The sequence below is a fragment of the Diceros bicornis genome, chromosome 1 (assembly GCF_020826845.1).
Source record: "Diceros bicornis minor isolate mBicDic1 chromosome 1, mDicBic1.mat.cur, whole genome shotgun sequence".
Classification (NCBI taxonomy): domain Eukaryota; kingdom Metazoa; phylum Chordata; class Mammalia; order Perissodactyla; family Rhinocerotidae; genus Diceros; species Diceros bicornis.
This window is the reverse complement of record NC_080740.1, coordinates 56,623,832-56,647,790: the sequence shown is the minus strand read 5'-3', so window position 1 is coordinate 56,647,790 and position 23,959 is coordinate 56,623,832. Positions and strand designations below refer to the sequence as shown.

Sequence of the window (23,959 nt, the reverse complement as noted above, 5' to 3'; positions counted from 1 at the left end):
AGAGGCAGCCAATTTTTGCCTGAATACTTTGTATAAGAGAGGAATAATGAGCTGTCTCAAGGTGAAGTGTTTTACATTTAGTGGGTTGCAGTCTGAGAAATATATGTACTATATCTAGTACCACAATTTGGCAAGTGTAGTCCTACAAAAATACGCTTGATTCCAGTGTAGTTTTGTGTAATCACCATGGAGGATTGTTCCCTCAAGTTAAAGTGCACACAGATGAACAGTCTTTAGGCGTAGGGTTAATAATTGTTGCAAGAAATACTTTATACTCTTTTTTTGCTTTTGTTTATTAAGGCAAAGAAGTTCCTAAACTTTTGAGTATTAGAGCTCTCTTTAATTTAAAAACTTTCTAGTCCTGTGTTCTGTTTTAGTTATACTTTGATAAACTGCTTAAGGTCAAAGTGAATATGAGTTTAATAATAGATTAAATGACTTGGTGTTTTCTTCATCAAAGTATCATCTGTGAACATTTGATAAGTTATGTGCTGTTGAGACATTTGTTCAGCCTTTCTGTTTGTTTGGTACTATTAAGGATCTCAGATAAATTAATGCCTTGTCAGTCTCAGGGCAGGAAGGGACCTGTGATTTAGCATATTGGCAACTTTTGTAGTCCCATCCTTGTTGAGGTAGAATGAAAGAGGTACCTTTTCCTTTGCTTTGCTGAACTGTTTAGTGCTTGCTAATGAAAAGCTAAATGTATGGAGTAGGAATAAATTTATTTTCCTTAAACTTTGGTTCATTGACTTGGAGTTAGAGACAGCAGTCGTCTACAAACTTAATCTCTGTTCCCAAAGTTTACCATCTTTATTAAGACCCAGCTCCCTCTTGACTTTTCCCTCTTTGGATACTATTGATAGGATTTTTTTTTTTTTTTTTTTTGGCTTTAGCAGTTACTGAGGTAGCTCTTTTAAAGTTTTCTATGTGAATTGTATCCTATTTTGTCAAAAGCACTTTAGGCAAAATTGACTTTTCTTGTTCCTTTGTGTTCAGTTTGAAGGTAAAACTTTTTCACATGAAAATGATCATTTACCTTGGCAGATGCTGCTCTTACCACAGGTTGCCTTATTTGTAAAATGATAAAACTTTATTAGTGTATTGCTGATGTAATATTATTATAGTGTTTTTAAAAAAATTATTTGCTTTGAAAAGACTTTAAACAAGTGTCTAAAATTTATCATGTCTTCAGTGCAAATGATTATTCTGTTTTTCTTAGTTACACTGTATAGAAAATTTGGTAATGTCTAAATGTGCTAGATAACATAGAAGGGCCAAACAGGATTGGTTCTGAAATATGATTAAAATAAATCTTTTATTTTCCTTTTGTGAGTGGAAAAGTATATTTTAAAAATGTCATATTCTATAATAAAAATAGTTTGATGTTAATCTATTGAAGTGATGCTATGTCTTTATTCATGTGATTTCTTCTTTTAAAATTTTTTTCAGCTTTAATTTTTTTCAGTATAATTTATATACTGTAGTATTCACTAATTTAAAATGTCCAGTTCAATAAGTTCTCACAAGTGTCTGAAGCATGTAACCATCATTATCACAATTGTGACATAGAACATTTCCATCTCCTCAAAAAGTTTCCAAGGCTTTTTAGTTTTCTCATCAGTGAAATGGTTATAGTGAAAGTGTCTGTCTCCATAGGATTGTTGTAAGGATTAAATGAGTTAATACAATTAGAGCCCTTAAAATAGTTCCTGGCATATTGAAAAGAGCTCAGTTAATGCTATTTGCTATTATCCGTAGTATTGATGTTGGTGTTCCACTCTTTTTTAAAAGCCCCTCACTACTAATTTTATTAGGTATTTAAAACTTAAAGATTCTGTGCTACTAAGAAAGATGTGTTTGTTGCTATCATTTATATGTAAATAGAACTGAATGGAGTGCAAAAGTACCTTGAGCCTTATCAGAACTCAGGTTGATAGCTGATGTATGAGGGTACAGTTACCTGAATGTACGCATCACCCAGCTTTATTGATAATTGGTATTTAATTGTATTATTTTTATATACTCTTGTCTCATGGTAAAGTTGTTTTGTTGTTAGTGCTGTCCAGTCAATTCTGACTCCTAGGGACCCTGTGTACAGCAGAAGGGAACCCTGCCCGGTGTTTTTGCACCATTCTCCGTTGCTATTCATAGGGTTTTCATGGCTGATTTTTTCGGAACTGCGTGGCCAGGTCCTTCTTCCTAGTCTGTCTTAGTCTGGAAGCTCCGCTGAAACCTGCCCACCGTGGGTGACCCTGCTGATATTTGAAAATCCAGTGGCATAGCTTCAGCATCACAGCAACACGCAGCTGCCACAGTATGACAACCAACAGACGGGTGGTATGGGTCCCTGCCGGGAAATGAACCTGGGCCAGGGCAGTGAGAGCTCCAAATCTACCAGGGTTGGCTTCGTGGTAAAGTATGTGATGTAAAATTCAAAACGATTTCTTATTGGTTGTTAGTACCACCATGCTAGGTAGCTGTCACTTGTATTTAAAATGATTTTGCTGGTTTGATTTATAATAAAATTATACTTTTGAAAATCCTTGGTTATTTTGAAAGTCTACACATTGTTTTCTCTTGTGTCAAGCCTTTTATTTATTAACTGTTTTCTTTGCATTTTATTGATCCTATCTGCTAAGATGTTTCATCAGATCTCTTTGGGACATTTTTCTGTGGTATCTGCTGCTATTTTCTTTGAGAACTGGATATTGTAGTTTAGATATTGCTTTAGTGTTCTAGGGCTTTCATAACAAATTACTACAAATAGGGTGACTCTAAAACAATACAAGTTTTTCTTTCACAGATCAAGAGGCCAGAAGTCTTAAATCAAGGTGTTGGCAGGGCCACACTCTTTCTGACAGTTTTACGGGGAGAATCCTTCCTTGCCTTTTCCAGCTTTTGGTGGCTCTTAGCGTTTCTTGTCTTGTGACTGCATAACTCCAATTTCTGGCTTCGTCTTCACATGGCTTTCTTCCCCTCTGTGTGTCTCTGTGTGTCCTCTCCTCCTCTTTTTTTTTTTTTTTTGTGAGGAGATCAGCCCTTTGCTAACATCTGCCAATCCTCCTCTTTTTTTGCTGAGGAAGACTGGCCCTAGGCTAACATCTGTGCCCATCTTCTTCTACTTTATATGGGATGCCGCCACAGCATGGCTTCACAAGTGGTGCGTCATTGCACACCCGGGATCCGAACCGGCGAACTCTGGGCCGCCGCAGCGGAGTGCCTGCACTTAACCACTTGTGCCACCGGGCCAGCCTCCCCTCTTCTCCTCTTATAAGGACACCAGTCATTGGATTTAGGACTCACCCTAAATCTAGGATGATTTTATTTTGAGATCTTTAATTACATATGCAAAGATCCTATTTCCAAATAAGGTCACATTTTGAGGTTCCAGATGGACATGAATTTTTGGGGAGCACTATTCAACCCACTCTATATGTGAAGGGACTATTTACATCATTTAAGCTCTAAAAAGGGGCAGGAAACAGGACTAAATAATGTTAAAAACTACTTTGCAGTTGGCAGAAATGTTATTTTGGGCCACTCTAGTCTGAATGCCCTCAGCAGTGTGCTCTAGATAGAGGTCTCAAGTGAATAATCATTGGCCAGTAGGGCTTGGAGAATGGGTCTGCTGTTATTAAGTACCTTTTAGAAAGCTAGGAATAAATGACCTCCTATAATGTATATCAGACTCCGTGGTCAGTTTCAGTGATAAAATGTGAGATTCTGTGGTACTTTAAATTGTGAGAATTTACACAGAGCGATAGTGTAGTATAGTGATTAAGAGCAAGGACTTTAGGAGTCACACTCTCTGGGTTCAGATTCTGCCTCTGACCCCTATTAGCTGGGCGGACTGTGGGTAGATTGGTGAACTTCTACACAATGTCTTATTAAAGTAAAGGTTTACGTGTATTATGTATATATAGATAGAACTATATGTATATACCAGAACATAAAATACGTGTAATTACATAGAACTGCCTGGCACATAGTAACTGCTAATTTAATGTTAGCTGCTGCTGTTTTCTTCATCATCTTCAGTGCTCTTCTTCAGGAGAAAGACTCATCACCTGAAAGATTTATGCCTTTGTTTTTCTAGTAGTAAGGATGAATTTCTACTGATGAATTCATATATTCCTACCCAGCTTCGCCTTAGGAAAGATAGGCTTTTCAGATTGTCTAGTTAGGGGTTGGAAGTAGTAGAGAATACAGGATGAGGTAACTGGTTCCTGGTTTCACTGACAGGACAGCTAAACACTGAGTACTCGTTTTAGTGATGTATGGAATTTGCATCTGACAGACTCTTCTAATGAGTCTTCGTTTATTGTACATCAAGCAAATCCTCCTTTCCTTTATGTCATGAGAGTATCAACCTGACTTTTAATGTAAGTTCATTAAACATCTTATCCCTGAAGTTAACCTCTCTAAAGGATCTTATATAACTTTGAAGTTGTTTTTCAGGTGAATAGAATACATGTTTCAGCAGGCGTTTCAGGATGTTTTGGAAGTAGTCATCTATTAAAGATTTGTTGTTGGAATGTGGTTTTCCTTCCCCTCAGTTTTTAATGTCCCTCCTGGAGGTATATGTTACTAATGAGACTTTTTTGAAAACCACATTGGATGGTAATACTCTTCTGCTTACCTGAACCCTGGTGAGCAGAGTGCTGCAGTGTAGTTTATTGAACATATTAAAAGGTTTTTTAATAGGTTACTAGAATTCACAGAAGATGATAAGACCAAATATTAGAACACATTGTCAGACAGGTTTTCCCTTCGCTCCCCAGCCTATTTGCTGGTCTTTTAACATTACACAAAGAAGAGAAAGAAACTGGTTCTCTGTCTACTACATGCGTGTATTATCTCGGTTAAACTTAACAGGTGTATAGGTATTATAGGCTTAGAGACATGGAAGTTGTTCAGGGTCACACCTACAGAATGGTGGAGTTGATGTTTGAATGTACGCCTTTCTGGTTCTGTTAACTGCTCTTTTCCAACATGTGTCACCTCTTTTTTTTTTTTTTTTTTTGTGAGGAAGATCAGCCCTGAGCTAACATCTATTGCCAGCCCTCCTCCTTTTTTTCCCCCTTTTTCTCCCCAAAGCCCCAGTAGATAGTTGTATGTCATAGTTGCATATCCTTCTAGTTGCTGTATGTGGGACGCCACCTCAGCATGGCCAGGCAAGCGGTGCGTCGGTGTGCGCCCGGGATCTGAACTTGGGCCGCCAGTAGCAGAGGGCGCGCACTTAACCGCTAAGCCATGAGGCCGGCCCCTGTGTTACCTCTCTAAATCAGAAAGCTCAGACAACTCTGTTCTTGTTAACAAAATATTCATTCTACACAAAGAAAAGAATAAAATATATAAGTTCAGTTTCAAGCTTAAAATCATGGCTTTCATTCTTTGATCTGAAAATGATTCCTTGTTTAGTTCTGAATATATAAGGATGGAATGGAACTGGGTGGGATGTGTGTGTGTGCACAAATGAAGGGTCCATTGAGGAAAATGGATTATTTGTATGGTGTAATGCCTGAAGATGTGTACTGTCAAACATTCTCCTGTGCAGTTCCTTTATTTATTTTTAGCAAAAAGATTCTTACCTAGGCTAACCATCATAATTTGAAACCTTGTGTAAGATTTTTGTCTCTAACTAGGTCACAGACAGACTTTTAAGGCAGAAGAATGTTTTTCAGTATAGGCTCCTTCCTAAATGGACTTCACTGCATATTCTAGTCTCTTTTCATAGTTAAGGATGTTGTGAGAAATTAAAAGAATTGTTTTTTTCTTCCAGATTAACTGCTGAAGTACTGATCGAGTTCTGTGTTTCTTCAATGAGGAACTACAGGCTGATCTTCTGCCATAATCTCAAACAGCCATAAATGACAAAAGAATGCTTGCTCAGTGAGGGTAGCTGGTGCAGAAGCCATTTTTTAAACTTAGGTGTTTAAGTACTCAAAGGTGAGTTTTCAAAATGGTAACTATCTCATGCTATATAAATCCACAGAGATTTTGGAGTTTATCTCCTATTGTTGCTATTTGATTATTAACTTGAGGTTTTATAGTTTTTAGCTGGCACTAGATGTGTTGAAGAATGGATCTTGTTTATCTAAAACTATCTAAATTTATGGCATTTTTCTGCTCCCAAGTTAATTTCTGCCATTTCTGTAAGTGGATAGATTTATTTCCCAGTCACATTGTGACACTCTTTGATCAGTGGGTGTACCTGTTATATATATGGACCTTATTTTTGGAAACTTTAGAATATGGAGCAGATTTATTTTTTTGCTCTGTTATCTTTCTCTTGTAGTACAAAAGGAATTGTTTCTCTGGGGTGATGAAAAAAGCCCAGTTGGTGTCATTTTGTTCATTATCAACTTTTGAAAAATGTTTTTCTTTCTTTCAAAAATAATCCTTTCCCACATAAAATAATAAATGTTTATGTTTATTTTAGAAGATAAAGTTTTCTTGGGATCACTTTTTCTTTGATGCTTCAGCTATTGGAAATATTATTTTCTCCTACTGCTTCTTACTGATCACAATTCCTACAAAGTTAACTTATGTCTTTTGAACTAGTCTGGCTGTGGAAATTTTTCTTTTGAATAATTATAAAACAGCAAGATTGATAAAAAAACATTTTCATTGAAAGCTGATGTCTAGAAATGAAAAATTTCTTTTGTTTATAAAAACATATTATGATTGCTCTGTTATGTAGAAATAAGAACTGGTTAATCCTCTTCTTATTAGCCCATTGTTTATAAAATGTGATTCTTAGCCCATTACTTTATAAAAAGTGATTCTCTCCTGTTTGGGTGCTTATGGATTGAGGGGTTAGATGAGCTTCATACAGCAGAGTTCCAGAAATGATTGGGTTTGTCTTTGTACCTGTGTCATTAATAAGCTTGGTCAGTGAAGGTCCTCTTGGAGCCAGATCTGCCCCTTAATTTGTCTTTGAGACATTAATGTCCTTTGCTAAGTTTAATGATCAGTTTTCCCATTGTTTGATAAATATGCAAACACTCAAGGGAACATTCAGAACTAACTCTACATAGTAGAGAAGTACTTAGATGATTATATTGAGCTTTATTTGTAGAACACACTATGGGCCTGATAACTGGAGCTTATTTAATAGATGAGTACATTCAGGTGTAAAGCCTTTTTCTTTAATGTATTTAGTCATATTGCCATCTGTTAATCATTATAGTCTTTTTTTTTTTTTTTTGTCTTTCATTTGGCAGAAAAGACAGCTTTGATTTCTGGCTGCAAAAAAGATATGAGGAAGAGCTCCTCCCCTTCCTTGAGTAACTGCAACTCCGTTCTTGCTAACAAAATATTTGGAATTCCACTTGATGAGCTGCAGCAGGGAGGACATCCAGACAATGAGGTTCCGTTCATAGTCCGCCATGTTGTGGACTATATTGAGGAACATGGTATACATTTCCTTACTTTGAGGGCTAGCCTTTGTTTTAATAAACACAACTTATCCCTTTTTGACCTTGGATTTTTTTGTTTTTTGTTTTTTTAGTATGGAAAGTCCAAAATATGGTGAGGAAAAACAATAGAAATTCTTTTTAACATTTTAATGTGTTTTTTACTTAAAGTCATATATTTAGAAATGCCCAGCCTAGAGCATTTTTTAGTGGGTGGGGGCAGGGGGATGATAGAAATATTTTTAGTGGATAATAGGGGCTGGGATAAAAGAGAATATCCCTCAGGACAGAGAGAGTATGTTTCTAGATGTGTAATTTGAAGGTGCTTAGCCCAGTAAGGGGAGCCAAGGATAGCTTTCCAAAAGTATGAATATTTTAAGTTGATTGGAGAGTGAATGTGTATGGCCAAGTAATTGAAGTTGAAGCTGGTTTAATTTTTGCCTTGAACTGATGTAGGAGGTCTGGAGCAACAAGGACTTTTTCAAGTCAATGGAAATGCTGAGACAGTGGAGTGGCTTCGGCAGAGATATGACAGTGGAGAAGAGGTGGATTTGGTTAAGGAAGCAGATGTTCCCTCAGCTATTAGTCTTCTTAGGTTTTTCCTCCAAGAACTTCCTGAACCTGTTATCCCTGGCAGTTTGCATATTCACTTGATGCAGCTTTCTCAAGGTAACGTAATTTGATTCTTATCCATCAGTCATTTAACATTAATTTCAAAGTCCTTACCTTTTAGAAATCTTGACATGAAAACAGTAATTATATAGTTCTGAAATTAATTTTTTATGTTTCTGTTTGGGAACATATACTCTTTGGGGCTGTATGGTCTAGTCAAGGTAATGGCAACTTCTTAGATTCCTGTAGTACTATTTACTTTTTATGATTGGTCTTAGTAAGCCTAAGATAACAGAGTGAGAAGGAGAAGGAGGAAAGGCAGGAGAAGAAAAAGGAGTAGGAGAGTAGGGAAGAAAGGAAGAAAAATATATATAAGGTGATATATGTGGCAGAATGTCTGATAATAGCCAGTGGTGTTGCTTAGTGGTGATGTTACTATAGAATGTTTATCCCTGGTTTGATAGAACTTCCTAGCAAAAACCAGAGGACAACTTTGATTCTAAGTTTGGAATACAACCTAAAGCTTGTTCTTGGACACCTGCCTGGAGGAAATAAAATATCATATTGGACGTCAGACTCCAAGCCAAATAAAGAAAAAAAATTGATTTGTTCTTGTTGGGTTATTTTTTTGGTGGTGACTAAAAGTAGAGCTTAGCTGGAATGGAATAGGGACAAGAAAAATAAAGGTAGAGGTAGGCAGACGGGTAAAAGAATCAGAAGGTGAGGAAATGCTTCTCTTCCTAGCGCCAAGTGGTATTCATGTGCATGTAATGGAGCGGACATGTTTCATCATATGGGAAATTTATAAAGTTGGTATATAATGTTATATATTCATTGAATTTTTTTGTGTGTGTGTGTGGGGAGGATTAGCCCTGAGCTAACATCCAATGCCAGTTCTCTCCTCTTTTTGCTGAGGAAGATTGGCCCTGGGCTAACATCTGTGCCCATCTTCCTCTGCTTTATATGGGACGCCACCACAGCATGGCTTGACAAGCGGTGTGTCAGTATGTGCCCGGGATCTGAACCTGTGAACCCCAGGCCACCGAAGCGGAGCGCGTGCACTTAACCGCTATGCCACCGGGCCGGCCCTCTGAATTTTTAAATTATTTTTTCTGACTTTTCTTTGTATTATGGAGTCTCTGATTTTTTGAATTGAGGCTTCTTGAGAAATTCAGTCGTGTTAAGAAATTATAACTACTTCTTCAATGTCTATTGCATCATAGCTGGACATTTTATATGTTTGTGTGTATCCTTAACCAGTATGTAGTCAGAGAAGGAGAATTTCCTTTTAAGAATATTTATCCATCTTTTCCTTAAATTTTAAACACCTATAAGCCTAAGTTAGTGGATGCCTCTATTTATGCGTTAAGGTCAATGCAAAGATATTTTATGACCCTCTTATGTATGTTTTCTTCTTTACAACTAGATGATAGGACTCACTTTGAACCTGCTATATTCAGTAGCCTGATTCAATTTAGTTCTTTTATTGTGCCACCTGGATCAAAAAACAGGTTTCAAAATGAAATGTCATCAATAATGTTACCTTTTTTCATAGTATAACTTTATTTTTTTCTCCTAACAAATATTACATTTTTTGTTTTGAATTTCTGAATCTATTTCTTCCTTTTCTTGTAGGTATTTTTTCAAATGTTTATAATGAGTCACCCAGTAAGCATTTTGCATCCATTAAATATGTGATGAAACTGATGTGTTAGGTTTTTGAGCCCTTTTTATGACTCTAGAGCCATTCTTTTTTTTTTTTTTTTGTGAGGAAGATCAGCCCTGAGCTAACATCCATGCCAATCCTCTTTTTGCTGAGGAAGAATGGCCCTGTGCTAACATCCATGCCCATCTTCCTCTACTTTATATGGGATGCCGCCACAGCATGGCCTGACAAGCAATGAGTGCATCGGTGTGTGCCCGGGATCCGAACCTGGGCCGCCAGCAGCAGAGCGTGCGCACTTAACCGCTATGCCACGTGACCGGCCCCCTCTAGAGCCATTCTTTTTGTTTTTATAGTGATAGAGTTCTATGTTCCCTGTGTTAGCTGAATTACAGACAAGACTTTAAAGTTCCAAGAATCAGATAATCTTTCAGTCTTGAATGAAAATTTATAAAAGAATAATTGGAATAAGATTTAATGGTAATAAAGTCATTGACTGTCATTGATACTCTCTATCAGAAGCTATTTTATCACTGGTATTGTCATTTCGATTGGTATTAATTTAAAAGTATGACAGCATTGTGCACTATATTATCATTCCTGGAATTACAATATGCATCTTACTAATTAATTATTCTTAACATTCACTTGTGAAAAAATTTAGAGTATGCAAAAATGCTTGTGGCCCACAAGTCTTTTAATGTTATAAAAAATCCACTGTTCTCCTTCGTTTCCCACTTACATAACCATTAGCATGTGTATGTGTGCATGCACACACACCCACTTACACTCATTTCTTTAATAGCTATGCAGATAGGTGTGGCAGTACTTGGTGATATTTGCATTTCTGTTGTAATATTTGTTTTATGTTTTTCCATCGTTTATTCATTCTTTTGGGAAGGTGTGTAGGTCTCCGAACAAAGACTCTTTTCTCTGGACAAAGATTTATTGTTGATAAATATTGTGTTATATTTTGATTGACATTCACAAATACATGAGAAGATTATTGCTTTTAAGATCATGGAGGGAGCATTATTGCTATTGCATTAGAGTTGGTACTTTTAAAAAAGTGGTTTTCATTTTCTGTGGTAGCAGGACACTGCAGTGTGGCGTTTCTAGTGTAGTTAGATCTTTATTTAGACCAGGATTTCACGACCTTGGCATTGTTGATATTTTGGGCTGGATAATTCTTTATTATAGGGGGCTGTCCTGTGAATTTTAGGATATTGAGCAGCATCCCTAGCCTCTACATACTAGATGCTACTGGCATCCCTTTCCCCCAAGTTATGACAGCCATTCCATTCATTGTCAAATGTTGTCAGCCACTGGTTTAGACCATGATGGTTTGTCCAGTTACTTATACATTGTGTTTTGGTAGAAAACTTAGTTCCTAGTTTCTTAAATTTGTTTTAACATTTACGAAAAATGTTACGATGCTCAAAAGAATTGCTAGTCAGGGGAAGCTTCTTTGATATATAGTCATGTGCCGCATACTGACATTTTGGTCAGCGACAGACCGTGTATATGACAGTGGTCCCAAAAGATTAGTATCATGGAGCCTAGGTATGTAGTAGGCTGTGCTATTTAGATTTGTGTAAGTATACTCTGTGATGTTTGCACAATGACAAAATTGCCTAATGACACATTTCTCAGAATATGTACCCTCATCATTAAGTGACATATGACTGTACATGTATTTTTCCTGGATTTGATTCAACTAGGAAGTAGTTTCAAAAGGAAAGAAATTTAAGCAGGTATGTAATATATATACTTTGAAATGCTTCTCTACCTTATTCAAAGACTTTAGAAGCAGCCTGGTGGGTATAAATATTTTCGTGTAGTAGAAATGCACACAAACAAAAGTAGAACAACACGGACAGTATTTCAAGTAAAAACAGTATTGCCCATAATCTTACCACCCTATCAAGTCAACGTTTTAGTTGTCCAGTATCTTTTTTCGGTTATTGTGTATTCATTCAGCTTATTCAACTAATATTTATTGAACACCTTCTATATGCTAGGCACTGTTCTAGATTCTAGGAAGGCATCAGTGAAGAAAACTGGATAAAAATCTCTTCCATCATAGAGCTAAAATTCCAAAGGGCATAAGGGGAGATAGAGGAGAAATAGATGATAAAATAAATATATAGGTATATTAGGTGATAAATGCTACAAAGCTAGAGAAGATGTTATGTAGAATTTGTCAGTGTTGCTGTAGTCATCATATTGATAATATTAATTGCTTGCATATATTTTTTGAGTTGAGTTGCATATTTTCTTTTCTACTAAATGCTTAGGTTGTTAAAAATTTCCACCAATTATAGGCACGATGGTTTAAAAAACATTAATCCAGGGACTGGTCTGTCCAATTATAAAATCAAAGTACTTGCTGCATTTGAATGTCCAGTTGGTAATATTACAAAATATAGAAAAATTGTTGGTTGCATTTTAAATTTTAAGTAAATCTCATGTGACTACATTCATGTGTCCATCACTTAGCGACAGGGGTATGTTCTGAGAAACGCATCTCCTTAAGTGATTCGTCGTTGTGTGAATATCATAGAGTGTACTTACACAAATCTAGATGCTATAGTCTACTATGCACCCAGGCTGTATGGTACTAATCTTATGAGACCACCATAGTCTATGTGGTCTGTCATTGACACAAACGACATTATGTGGTGCATGACTGTAGACCCTTTCCTGATAAACTTCTTAGACTTGTGTTATTTTGCAGAGATGGCCGATGTCCTGACCATAAACTTTTACCAAGAATTTTTTTTACCAACAATTAATTTTTAAATTAATTTTAAGAACCTAAAGAAAAATATAAAATGAAATATAATTGGGTTGATTTTCTCTGTTACTTCATTTTGAGGGTAGCTCTGAGAGATTATGTCTCCTAAGTGGGGCCCTCACCAGTCACTGGGGTTGATACAGACCCAGTTTCTGTTAATGAAAACTCATTGACATGATAAATACAGAGCGTAGCTTCTGCTAGTTGAAATTTCACTTGGTAAACAGAAACCAACATCAGCTTAGAGAAGAAAAACAAATGAGAAGTGGAATTTCTTTTTATTTAGTTGTACTGATATTGCTGAAGTTAATTGTTCTTTTCCAGGTGTCAGGGGAAAAGAAAGTCACTCTCACCCTGTTCCTTCCTTGTTTTCCCATTCATTCAAGTGGAAAAGTATCACTGATGCTATTAGCCAGTTAAATTGCTTCTCTTTGCTCACTAGTAGTTGGTGTTAAGTGGTGTTGGCCAGTGCATTTTGACTTCTTATAATCAGCACTAATTTGGAAACACAGGTACAGTCACACAAGAGACAGTATGATGAGAATTTGAAAGAAAAAATTAGAGAGGGAATTGGGGCCAATGAGTAACAGATGAGGAAAACATCCTCCAGCAATTGAGGGGTTGAATTCCTTCTCTCCAGCTCTTCTCTTCCACTTAATAAGTGAAATGCAAAGCCCTAAGGCTTTGGCCTCTAGTAGAGGAAGTGAAGAGATTTTGAATTGTTACAGTAAAAAGATGATGTGGGTGGCGTAATGGGAACCTGGCAAAATATCTGAGCTTTACTTTTACTTCATTAAAAAAACCTGTCATTATGTTTTGTAGATTATAGTAATGAAGATGAATTTGGAAGAAAGTTGAGGTTCCTCTTGCAACAGCTTCCACCTGTTAATTACAGTTTGTTAAAGTTTCTGTGTAGATTTTTAGCCAATGTAGCATCACATCATGAAGAAATTTGGTCTGCAAATTCTTTGGCTGCTGTCTTTGGTCCAGATGTCTTCCAGTAAGTTTTTCCACAAAATTTTGTTTAAATAAAAAAAAAATGAATTTGTGAAATAGAATCATTATACTGTCTCCCAAGGATCATAGGTTACTTGATGAACCTTTATTTTTTATAGTAGATTTGATTAATCCAGCATTTCTGTGAACAGAGTACAAATTAGGTAAGCTTTACAGATGGGAAAAGTGAGGCACAAAATGATGACATAAATTGCTCAGGTATATAAAAGTGACTCATTGGTTGTCTTCTGACTTTACCTGTGATTGATTTAAGGACTCAAAATTCAATCTGGACTTTATTCTTAGCATTTACACAGATGTGGAAGATCTGAAAGAGCAAGAAATAGTGAGCAAGATAATGGCTGGACTTCTGGAAAATTACTATGAGTTTTTTGAGAACGAAGAGGAAGATTTCTCATCTCATGATTTGAGTTCAATTACTGAACAGGTAAGAATATTTTATTTTATTGATTTATTTATTTTTTTGTGAGGAAGATCAGCCCTGAGCTAACATCCATGCTAATCCTCTTCTTTTTGCTGAGGAAGACCGGCTCTGCGCTAACATCTATTGCCAATCCTCCTCCTTTTTTTTTCCCCCAAAGCCCCAGAAGATAGTTGTATGTCATAGTTGCACATCCTTCTAGTTGCTGTATATGGGACTCGACCTCAGCATGGCCAGAGGAGCGGTGCGTCGGTGCATGCCCGGGATCTGAACCCGGGCCGCCAGTAGCGAAGCGCACGCACTTAACCGTTAAGCCACAGGGCCGGCCCCAAGTAAGAATATATATATATATATTTTTAATTTTATTTATTTATTTTTTCCCCCAAAGCCCCAGTAGATAGTTGTACATCATAGTTTCACATCCTTCTAGTTGCTGTATGTGGGACGCGGCCTCAGCATAGCCGGAGAAGCGGTGCGTCGGTGCGTGCCTGGGATCTGAACCGGGGCCGCCAGCAGCGGAGCGCACGGCACTTAACCGCTAAACCACAGGGCCGGCCCTAAGAATATTTTAAATGTACTACTTGGAGGGAGAATTTTTTTTTTAAAGAATATGCTCTTAAGGGCTTGGCACAAACTTAGGTGGAATTCTTAAGTACTAAACTGGAAGTAGTTCTCTTGGTTATTATATGTAGTCATAGTGGCACATCCATGTAGTATATGAACGTGATACTTTTTCTGAACAACTTCTCGTTCCTTAATTTGTGTAATCTGGAAAAGACATTGAAACCAGAGTATATGGTAGAGATTTTGTGGGGAGTTTTTTTGTGTTTTTTTTCTGTTAACATAAGCATTGTTTATTTTGTAAGAGTAGTGTGTTGTTTTGTTTTGCAAAGAAACTGCCAGCATAGAGGGCTGTAGGCAAAAGGTGAGAATTAGAAGGTAGGGGTGATGATTCAACACCAAGTTCACACATACTTTAAAAATAAGAAGTTTTTCTTGACTAAAGTAGCAAGTCAATATAGCAGTGCAATTGTTGTCCTTAATGGGAAGCATCAGGAGAGTAATAGTTTAGGTTGCAGATATTTTTTAGCTCTTGTAACTCTCCAATATTAAAATCCATTTTAGGCTATATTATATTTTATTGTTACTGCTATACCTTATAGTTACTGCTATGGTTGAGATTGTACAAAGATCCTAGTTACTTTCTCCTTTATGAAGTGAGAATATTGATGCTGAGTAATTGTAATTCACTGTCAAACCACATTAATCCAGACTTCTCAGGTTTAGAATTTGTGATTTAGGTCTTTGTGGAGGTTTTCTTTTGCACTTAAGTGAATGGTTTGTCAAGAAAACTTTTATTAGGTTAAAACCTGTGAAATTATTTATATTTTAACTGTGGGGTGGGCTGCTACTTTTTTTTTTAATGAATAATAATTCACCTGGTTAAAAAAAAAGAAAAATATACAGTAAAATGTCTTGCTCTTACCTATATCCACTCCCTCTCTTCCAGTGATTTTTTTTTCAGTTTCTTTATGCAAATATAATTAAATATTTCCTTGCAGTTTTTTTAACAGAAAAGTAGCATACCATACACACTGTTCTGCACTTCATTTTTTTTAATCAGTTATCAGTATATCTTGGAGATCTTTTCTTATTGGAATATAGGAAACATTTTCTTTTGTTTTTACATCTGCATAGTTCCCTACTGTATGGTTGTAACATTATAATTTATTTGATTTAGAGTACCAGTCCCTACTTGAAAAGGTGATAGTACATCCCAGTTTTCTCAGAATAGTCCTGGTTTGTATCTGCTTTCTGATGTAATTATTAGTCGCTCCCTTTTTCACTCTAAATATATCCAGGTTTAGATAAAAAATTATACTGTCACACTGTTTATTGATAGACATTTGGGTTGCTTCCCTTCATTTGCTCTTAGATTATAAAGCAGCATCTCTTGAAAGGTAGTTTATCATACAGATTTTCATTAGTTCTTAAAGGCCTTGGGTCTGATTGAATTAGGAGTTTTATTTTCTGGGTAGCCCAGCTTTTATTTAAAAGAGTTTCTATACTGTTGTGAACTTTTATGGATAAGTCTTTTTAACATTTGGGGTTCATATTTTCCTTAGTTTTTCATGTTTTCTTCATGTAAGCATTTTTATCTTTGTCTGATTTTCCCTCTCTCTTTCCCTTCTTCTTTCCTTCCCTCCTTTCTTTCCTTTCTTCCTCTCCCCTCTCTCTTTTTCAAGTATCAGGAGCTTTAAGGAAACAGTAACAGATGCCAGATTGCAACTTGTAATGTGTAAACTGAGGATGAAATCAGTGTGCATATATATATATTTGTAAAGTAAATCAAGTGGGTAGAATTTGTAGCCTGAATCAGTGATCCATGGAACTTTTAGCATACTTTTTTAATGTTTCCAGCTATCATGTACAGTTTCTGACTTAAAATAACTTGGTTAAGATAAAGAACTGACACATTGCTTCAAAATTATTCTTGCTTAAAAGAAAATGACAAGTAGACAGATATTCCTTAAACTTTTAATGTCTTTTTTTTTTTTCCCCTGAGGAAGATTTGCCCTCAGCTAACACCTGTGGCCAATCTTCCTATTTTTTTTGCTTGAGAAAGATTAGACCTGAGCTAACATTTGTGCCAGTCTTCCTCTATTTTGTATGTGGGTCACTGTCACAGCATGGCTGATGAGTGGTGTAGGTCCGTGCCCAGAATCTGAACCCAGGCTGCCGAAGCGGGGCGCCCTGAGCTTAACCACTATGCCACGGGGCTGGCCCCTTTAAAGTCTTTTTATGTCCATTCCTCATCTTTGAGGAATTCTGTGTGCCACCTTTCTTTTCTTTAAATTATGTTTTAGTTCAGTAATTTATTTTTTTAAATAAAATTAATGGCTGCTCAAAATGAAATAATATACATACGTTTGTGTCACTAATTTTCTATATTTCTAAGATGATTTGACTTATTGTAAGAAACTGATGATGTCAGTTTGATCTAATGTTTAAATCTTGAGTCCTCTAATGTGTGCAGGGTATACCTTGATTATGCTTTATATTGTGGTGCAATTCTCTGATATCTCTATTATCATGTAGCTTCCTTGTGTATGCTGAAATATATCCATATCTCACATTTATTGCATTTGTATTTTTGTATTTTTTATTGTTTTTGTGAGGAAGATTAGCCCTGAGCTAACATCCGATGCCAATCCTCCTCTTTTTGCTAAGGAAGATTGTTCCTGGGCTAACATCCATGCTCATCTTCCTCTACTTTATATGGGACACCGCCATAGCATGGCTTGACAAGAGGTGCATTGGTGCATGTCCGGGATCCAAACCTGCAAACCCTGGGCCACCAGAGTGGAGTGTGCGCACTTAAGCGCTACGCCGCTGGGCCGGCCCTTGTATTTTTGTATTTTTGTATTTTTTTAAGCACTAGAAAAATACACTTAAAATATGTTGTGCTTTACATTAAATAGAATAGTGGTTAACACCAGGAGATAATGTGGAATTCTGTAGATTTGCCTGTGGTTAGAAAAGAGGATATTAGCCTATTGAACAGAATATGCTCAATAAATGGAGTAGTGCATTGAGTCCTGGAAGACAGTGATGTATATTTAATTATCTTGGCCCATATTGCTAATTAACAGGATCTATTTTCTTATCTATTTTTATTATATTTCTGAATTATAAGTGGGTTGCAAGTAATAGAAGAACAGATTTCTGAAAGTTTTTCTTTAAAGCAGATTTGATAATTTCAGTTTGACTTGTGAGGCTGAATTGAAAGATATTAGGTGAAAGTAAAATCGCCTCAAACTCAGCACAAATTGGTTGTATTTTTAAGTTGGCATAACTTAAATGCTGCTAATTTCTTATCCGCATATTTAAAGTTGTGGACAGACCTGGCCCATTCTGGGAATGCTTTGATTTTTCTCCTAATCTTGATATTTGAAGGAAGCAAAGTTTATCTAGCGCTCTCTCCTTTTGGAGTTTCATCCCAGTAATGAAAGTATTTTTCTGTTAGAACTTTTTTCAAGGTAGTAGATATTTTTATTAATAGTATGAGAGAGATGACTGGAGATGATGAGTAGGGAGTCTTTGAGAAATGACCCAGAGTCAGTGGACAGGTTCTTTGTATGGGATCCTTAAATGAATGCGAATCCAGTAGAGTGGTTTGAAGATGTAGGTGGTAATTATGTTTCTTTATACATTTGAGAAGGCAGGTAGCAGCGTTCTCCACAAGCTGGAGTCTGGAGAGCAGGCATTTCACGAGGCCCTAGAGAAGGGAATTACAACAGTCAAAGAAAGAAGAGATGTAAGTATGGATGAGAGTTTTCCATAAATGGCGTTGAGGCAGCTGCATATATAGGGCAGGTTCAGAATAACTTATGAATAGAATAGAGTGTTGATAAGCAGAACGTCAGGTTGACAAGGAGAGGATCAAGAAGACTTTTGAACATAAGTGAGGGGTGAGAGAGAGAGCATTTTTATCTAAGTTTTTGATGTTTACTCTTACCCAAACTAATTTAGTCAAGCAGGAAGTTACATTGGGAGGCCTGGGAGTTGGAAGAGGGGAGAAGAAAAATCCATAGGCTATTGTTCATGTCATGTCTTAGTTGATGATTATTGGTGAAAATACTGAAGAATGTCAATTAATTTACATCAAGGTTATTGAATATAATGTATTCAATATAATTGAGTATAAGGCTTTTGTTGTTGCTAAGAGCTATTGACTGTAGACACAAACTGATTTTAAAACGTATCATGTAACGTGTTAAAATAGTAGTCCCTCTGTACCAAAAATTTGTGGACCAAATAAACATTCATCTATTCTCAGTTAAATAAGGTTATCTTTTAAGTTTTTTTTTAATATTCTATTGTTGTGCCAAAGCCTTTCTTAATCAGCCACCGTAGTTCCCATTTTATACTTCTGAAAACAGTATTTTCTTGGCAGGTTTTTCTTGCTTGGGTTACCAGGTTACCAGACAGATATTCATTAAGTACATTCTTGACTTTCACTAATTAATTAAGTACACAGATGGAAAAAGAGGATAATTTTCCATTTGATCCGGTTTAAAAACGGATCTATCATTTGAAATTTTCACCTTTGTCTATAAATCTTACCTCTCAATTAATAACCACTTAGGCCAGTCATTTTCAGTCTTTTTCGTCATTGTTATACATGATAGGAGATAGATGAGGGATGGCATTTAAAGCACAATAAATTCAATAGAATCTGCTGCATATACTTTATATATAAAGTAAATGGTTCAGAAATTGAGGTCATTAACTATTGATGATAATGAATTTTTAGTGACCTAACTAGTGACCTTGATACACCAGAGGTTGAGAGCTCCTGCTTTAGGGAGTTTGGATGGCAGATACTCTCTTCATTTTTTATAAAAAGTGATGTTACATATAGAAACTAGGATCTATGCTATATAGAAATAAGATAATTCCAGTTCCATTGATTGCTGTTATTTATTGCTTATTATGTATAGACACTACTGAAGAGTTTACATATATTATTTGAAGCTTTCAACTAGCCCTGTGAGGCAGGTAGTATAGCATCTCCATTTAATACATAGGCCTGGAGAAGTTAAGTAAGTTGCCAGAGATAGTTAAGGACACAGTAGGGATGTGAACATAGGTCTTTCTGTCTCCAATTCTGGCTTTTACGTACTTACTGTATTATGCTTGAAAGAGCAGGCAATCTGTACATGTTAAGAGTAGGGTAGACTATCAGAGTGTAATTACCTTTCTTTTACCTTCTGAGGGTATTGTAGCAACAATTTTCCTGTCCATCAGGATAAACACCACTGTTACATGTAGTAGTAAATTTATTCTAGGTATTTCCAGTGCATTTGGCTAGAATGGACAAAAGTATACTTTTACTGCTCAATGTTTTTAATGACTAGTATTAATTATAAAAGATGTTAAGACCATTTATGGCTAGTTTCTTCTTTGGAATAGCTTAAAAAATATTTCTAATTTGAAAATATTTTGTTGGTTTTCCTTCTTTAATATTTCAGTGTCTTTTTATTAGAGTGATTATTTACTTATGTAGTCAGTTTGATGATGGAAGATGTTTTATAGCCCCTGCCAGAAAGAGAATTATAACCTTGAGTTGTGCTTAATGGTCAAAACAGTGAGTTCCCCCTTGTTGTAAGGTCCAATCTCGTCATGAAAAAATCAATCTGAGTCATTTAGACGTTAACTGATGTTTTCTAAAACATAGTTAACACCTGAAGGCAAAATTTCTGTGCCCTTTTTTTTTTCACACTTACTCTATATTAAAATCATTTGTTTAATGCACCTGGAAATTAGATCAATTAGAAGTCTTTGTAACTATTAGATTTACAAAACTGGTTAGGAAATGAAGCTTTCTTAATATTGACTAACTATAGTGTGCAGGCTTTTTCATAGCTTGCAGTCTTACTCATATTCCTAGTGATGTACTAATGTAATCATTACTTCTTGCTTTAAAATGTTATGTTTGCTAGTTTGCAGTTTTATTCTAATATGGAAAAGTTGGCAATTGCTTACTCCATAAGAGAAATTAGTCCTAGGAAATGAAGTAAAAAATCAGTTGTTTGTGTTTAAAATTTTCTTAGAATAGTATATCTTAGACAATGTCAAATAACAGTTTCATTAAATTTTAATTCTCAATTTCCTTTTATTTATATAGGTTAATGAACTTTCTGAGGAAGAAGAGGAAGATGAAAAGTTGGAACATATAGAAGAACTTCCAGAAGAGGGTGCAGAAAAATCAAATGACATGCCGGAGGTGGTACAATTAAGGATGACTGAAAACATCCTGGAACCAAATAGTGTTACAGCATCAACAAGGTAGTATTTCATTTCAAAGAAAAAACTTGAGCTTTTGAGCATTTCATCCTAGGTGTAGATTCACTCAAGCACTAAATCACACAAATTGTTAATAGTATGTGATAGATTGGTTTGTGTATGAAAAAGAACAGCAAGATTTTAAAGAAGCAACCTTGCTAAGGAATTTTCAGTTATTAGCATTTATACCTTTCTTTAAAAATATAACCTCTTACATATATTTCTTCTTAAAGTTTATTTAGCCAGCCCTGGTGGTCTAGTGGTTAAAATTTAGCACTCTGACTGCTGCACATAGGTTCGTTTCCTGGTCAGGGAACCACACCACCTGTCTGTTGCTTGTCATACTGTGGCGGCTGTGTGTTGCTGTGCTGCTGAAAGCTATGCCACCAGTATTTCAAATGCCAAGAGTGTCACCCATGGTGGACAGGTTTCAGCAGAGTTTTCAAACTAAGACAGGTTAGGAAGGAGGATCTGGCTACATACTTCTGAAAAAATTGGCCATGAAAACCTTATGAATAGTGGAGCACTGTCTGATATAGCACGGGAGGGTGAGAGGATGGTGCAAAAAGACTGGGCAGGGTTCAGCTCTGCTGTACACAGGGTTGCTAGGAGTTGGAATCAACTGGATGGCACTAACAACAGCAAAGTTTATTTGTTTTTGTGTTACTAGCATGTTAGTTGTGTTGGGTAAAATTTCAGAACCTTTGGAAGTAGAATTGCTATAGTGGTTGAATTGACTTTTATTTACAGCTACTAGGCTAGAAGAACTAGGTTGAACTAGGTTGTAAGGACAGAACTTTGTGATCCATTAAGGTAGTACTTTCCAATCTTTTTCATATATAAAGTGATAATATTTATATGGCATACTGGGTAAACTTGGTAAATGTGGTAGGCTGGAGGCACTATCCTAGCATATAGCTGGGGCCATTGGACACACTGTTTAGAAAGCTTTAGAGAATTCAAGAACTCCCCATACATAGCTTTAGGTTTGCTAAATTCTATGCTAGTTCTCTGTAAAGCTCCATGGTTTACTAACCCTTTCTAATTAGGGGGCAGCTATATATTTAGACCACTAGATATTTTTTATTAAATTTGTGTTCAATAGAATAGTGGTTAAAAAGCAGAGGAAATAATAATTTAAGAGTCAGAAAGCAAAATGTCATTTAAAAATATCTAGTAATATCTAAAGGAGGAACTATCCAATGTCATTTGGAAAATTTTTCAAGTAATTTAAAATGTATACTGCTAAATAAGACTATTTCATTTCTCAATGGGCCTCTAGATCTTTATATTATATATTGTTTCTTCAAGCATGATTGTAATTATGGTATATTAACATGTTTATTTACTCTTTTGCCCTTGATTTAACGTTTTATTTGTGCTTTTCTATGTTTACATGACCTTCTAATTTATTTTTTGATGGCCTCTTAATAATTACATGTAAGATATTTATAAACTGTATGTTATTTATATCTTAATTATATGTTTACTCTCATTCTTTTCTTTGAACATTTTGAATTATTCCAGCTAGTTTGTCAGTACTATACTGCTACTAAACAATCATTATTCTTAGACCCTTTTTTCCTTCTTTTGAAATATTTGGATAAATTTATGAGGCTCAAAGAGTGAACTTTTCTATGGCTTTTTGTGTGTGTGTGAGGAAGATCCGCCCTGAGCTAACATCCAATGCCAGTCCTCCTGTTTTTTTGCTGAGGAAGATTGGCCCTGGGCTAACATTCGTGCCCGTCTTCCTTTACTTTATATGGGATGCAGCCACAGCATGGCTTGACAAGTGGTGGGTTGATGTGCGCCTGGGATCCGAACCTGCGAACCCCGGGCTGCTGCAGCAGAGTGCACACACTTAACCTCTGCGCCACCAGGCTGGCCCCTTCTATGGCTTTTGATAAGTATTTGCACACTACTTAGATAAAGACTTGGCCCAGTTTGCATTGCCATTAGCAATATTCTCTTGAGGACCTGAAAACAGTAGGTTTAAATGGGTGTTAAGAGTTATGCTTTCCAATAAGGTGCCCACTAGCTACATGTGGCTATTTAAATTTAAGCTTAAACCAATTAAAATTAAATAGAATTTAAAAATCACTTCCACAGTTGTACTTACCACATTTCAAGTGCTCAGTAGTGATTAGTGGCTATCATATTGGACAGTGCAGGTATGGAACATTTCTATCATTGCCTAAATTTCTTTTGGATAGCGCTGATTTAGAGGGGCAAATTTGTCAAGTTTTTTAATTTATTTAATTACCAGCAAGGTTAAATGTTGTTTCAAATGTGTGTTACTAATAGTTTCTTCTCTTTGATCATCCATCTAGTTTTGTAGAGAATTCTCCTTCTCTCCAACAGTCCATTTTTAGATGGATTCATTTAATATTTGGTGGTAGTCAAGATTCCTTAATGGGAAGTCATAGAAACAGACCTTGGTTAAAGGAAAGAAAAAAGGCACTTTATTAGAAGAATGCTGAATAGGTCACAGAGTCAAAAGGAAAAGCAGAGATAAGAACATGGGCAGCTTGGGAGAATTTAGTAACAAAGGGTCATGGAAGAATCTCTTTAGCGTGTGACTATTGCTGTGAGAGTTCCAACTATCTCCTTCTGTCTGTCATTCTGTTCAAGATCAGATTTATGTGGGGTGGCAGGGGAGAGGGTCTGCCCTAAATTGGGTCAAGTGTCCATCCCTCTGGCCAGGGTAGAACTGGTCGTTGTAATTTATGCGTCTGCCAAGATCATTGGATGGAGAAAGGAGCTAGTTTGCCACAGAAAAACGGGATTATTACTGAAAGGAAGTGGTGGGAATATCAGGCAGGAAAAACAAATGTGTCTGCCATAGTAGTCTTCTAGATTTAGTGATGATATTTGTAAATTTCAGTTAATATTTATATATTAACTTTTTATTTTAGTTTTGGCTGATGTGATTGCGTAAAGGTAAAAAATACGTTCTTTGATTATACATCTTGGATGAAGGAAAAGTAGGGGAGAAATATCCCTACAATGCACAGAGCCTAGCATATAGGGAGCTCTCAAATTTGTTTTAGGGAATTAGTGGATACTGTATTGCATGAAACTGGAGATTGAACTTTGGTAACTTAATGTTTCATCTTTTTGAGTTTTTCTGTGAGGTAGTTCACAAACATTTATTGGAAGTATTAGGTAGCCTACTTTGTATT

The 23,959-nt window shown here is 36.1% G+C and overlaps 1 protein-coding gene across 9 annotated transcripts in view; it reads left to right on the top strand.

Moving 5' to 3' along the window:
* Nucleotides 1–23,959, top strand: part of FAM13B (family with sequence similarity 13 member B) — a 95,823-nt gene that overhangs the window by 6,684 nt on the left and 65,180 nt on the right. For 5 of the 9 annotated variants that reach the window (XM_058540921.1, XM_058540939.1, XM_058540901.1 and 2 more), the window contains exons 2-8: nucleotides 5,783–5,949; nucleotides 7,227–7,418; nucleotides 7,875–8,087; nucleotides 13,313–13,490; nucleotides 13,793–13,934; nucleotides 18,148–18,246; nucleotides 20,620–20,780. In XM_058540921.1, the coding sequence (XP_058396904.1) occupies nucleotides 7,262–7,418; nucleotides 7,875–8,087; nucleotides 13,313–13,490; nucleotides 13,793–13,934; nucleotides 18,148–18,246; nucleotides 20,620–20,780 (950 nt within the window). In that variant the 5' untranslated portion in view covers nucleotides 5,783–5,949; nucleotides 7,227–7,261. The remainder of the gene's footprint in view (nucleotides 1–5,782; nucleotides 5,950–7,226; nucleotides 7,419–7,874; nucleotides 8,088–13,312; nucleotides 13,491–13,792; nucleotides 13,935–18,147; nucleotides 18,247–20,619; nucleotides 20,781–23,959) is intronic. The other 4 variants (XM_058540949.1, XM_058540958.1, XM_058540977.1 and 1 more) reach the window with 2 other exon arrangements.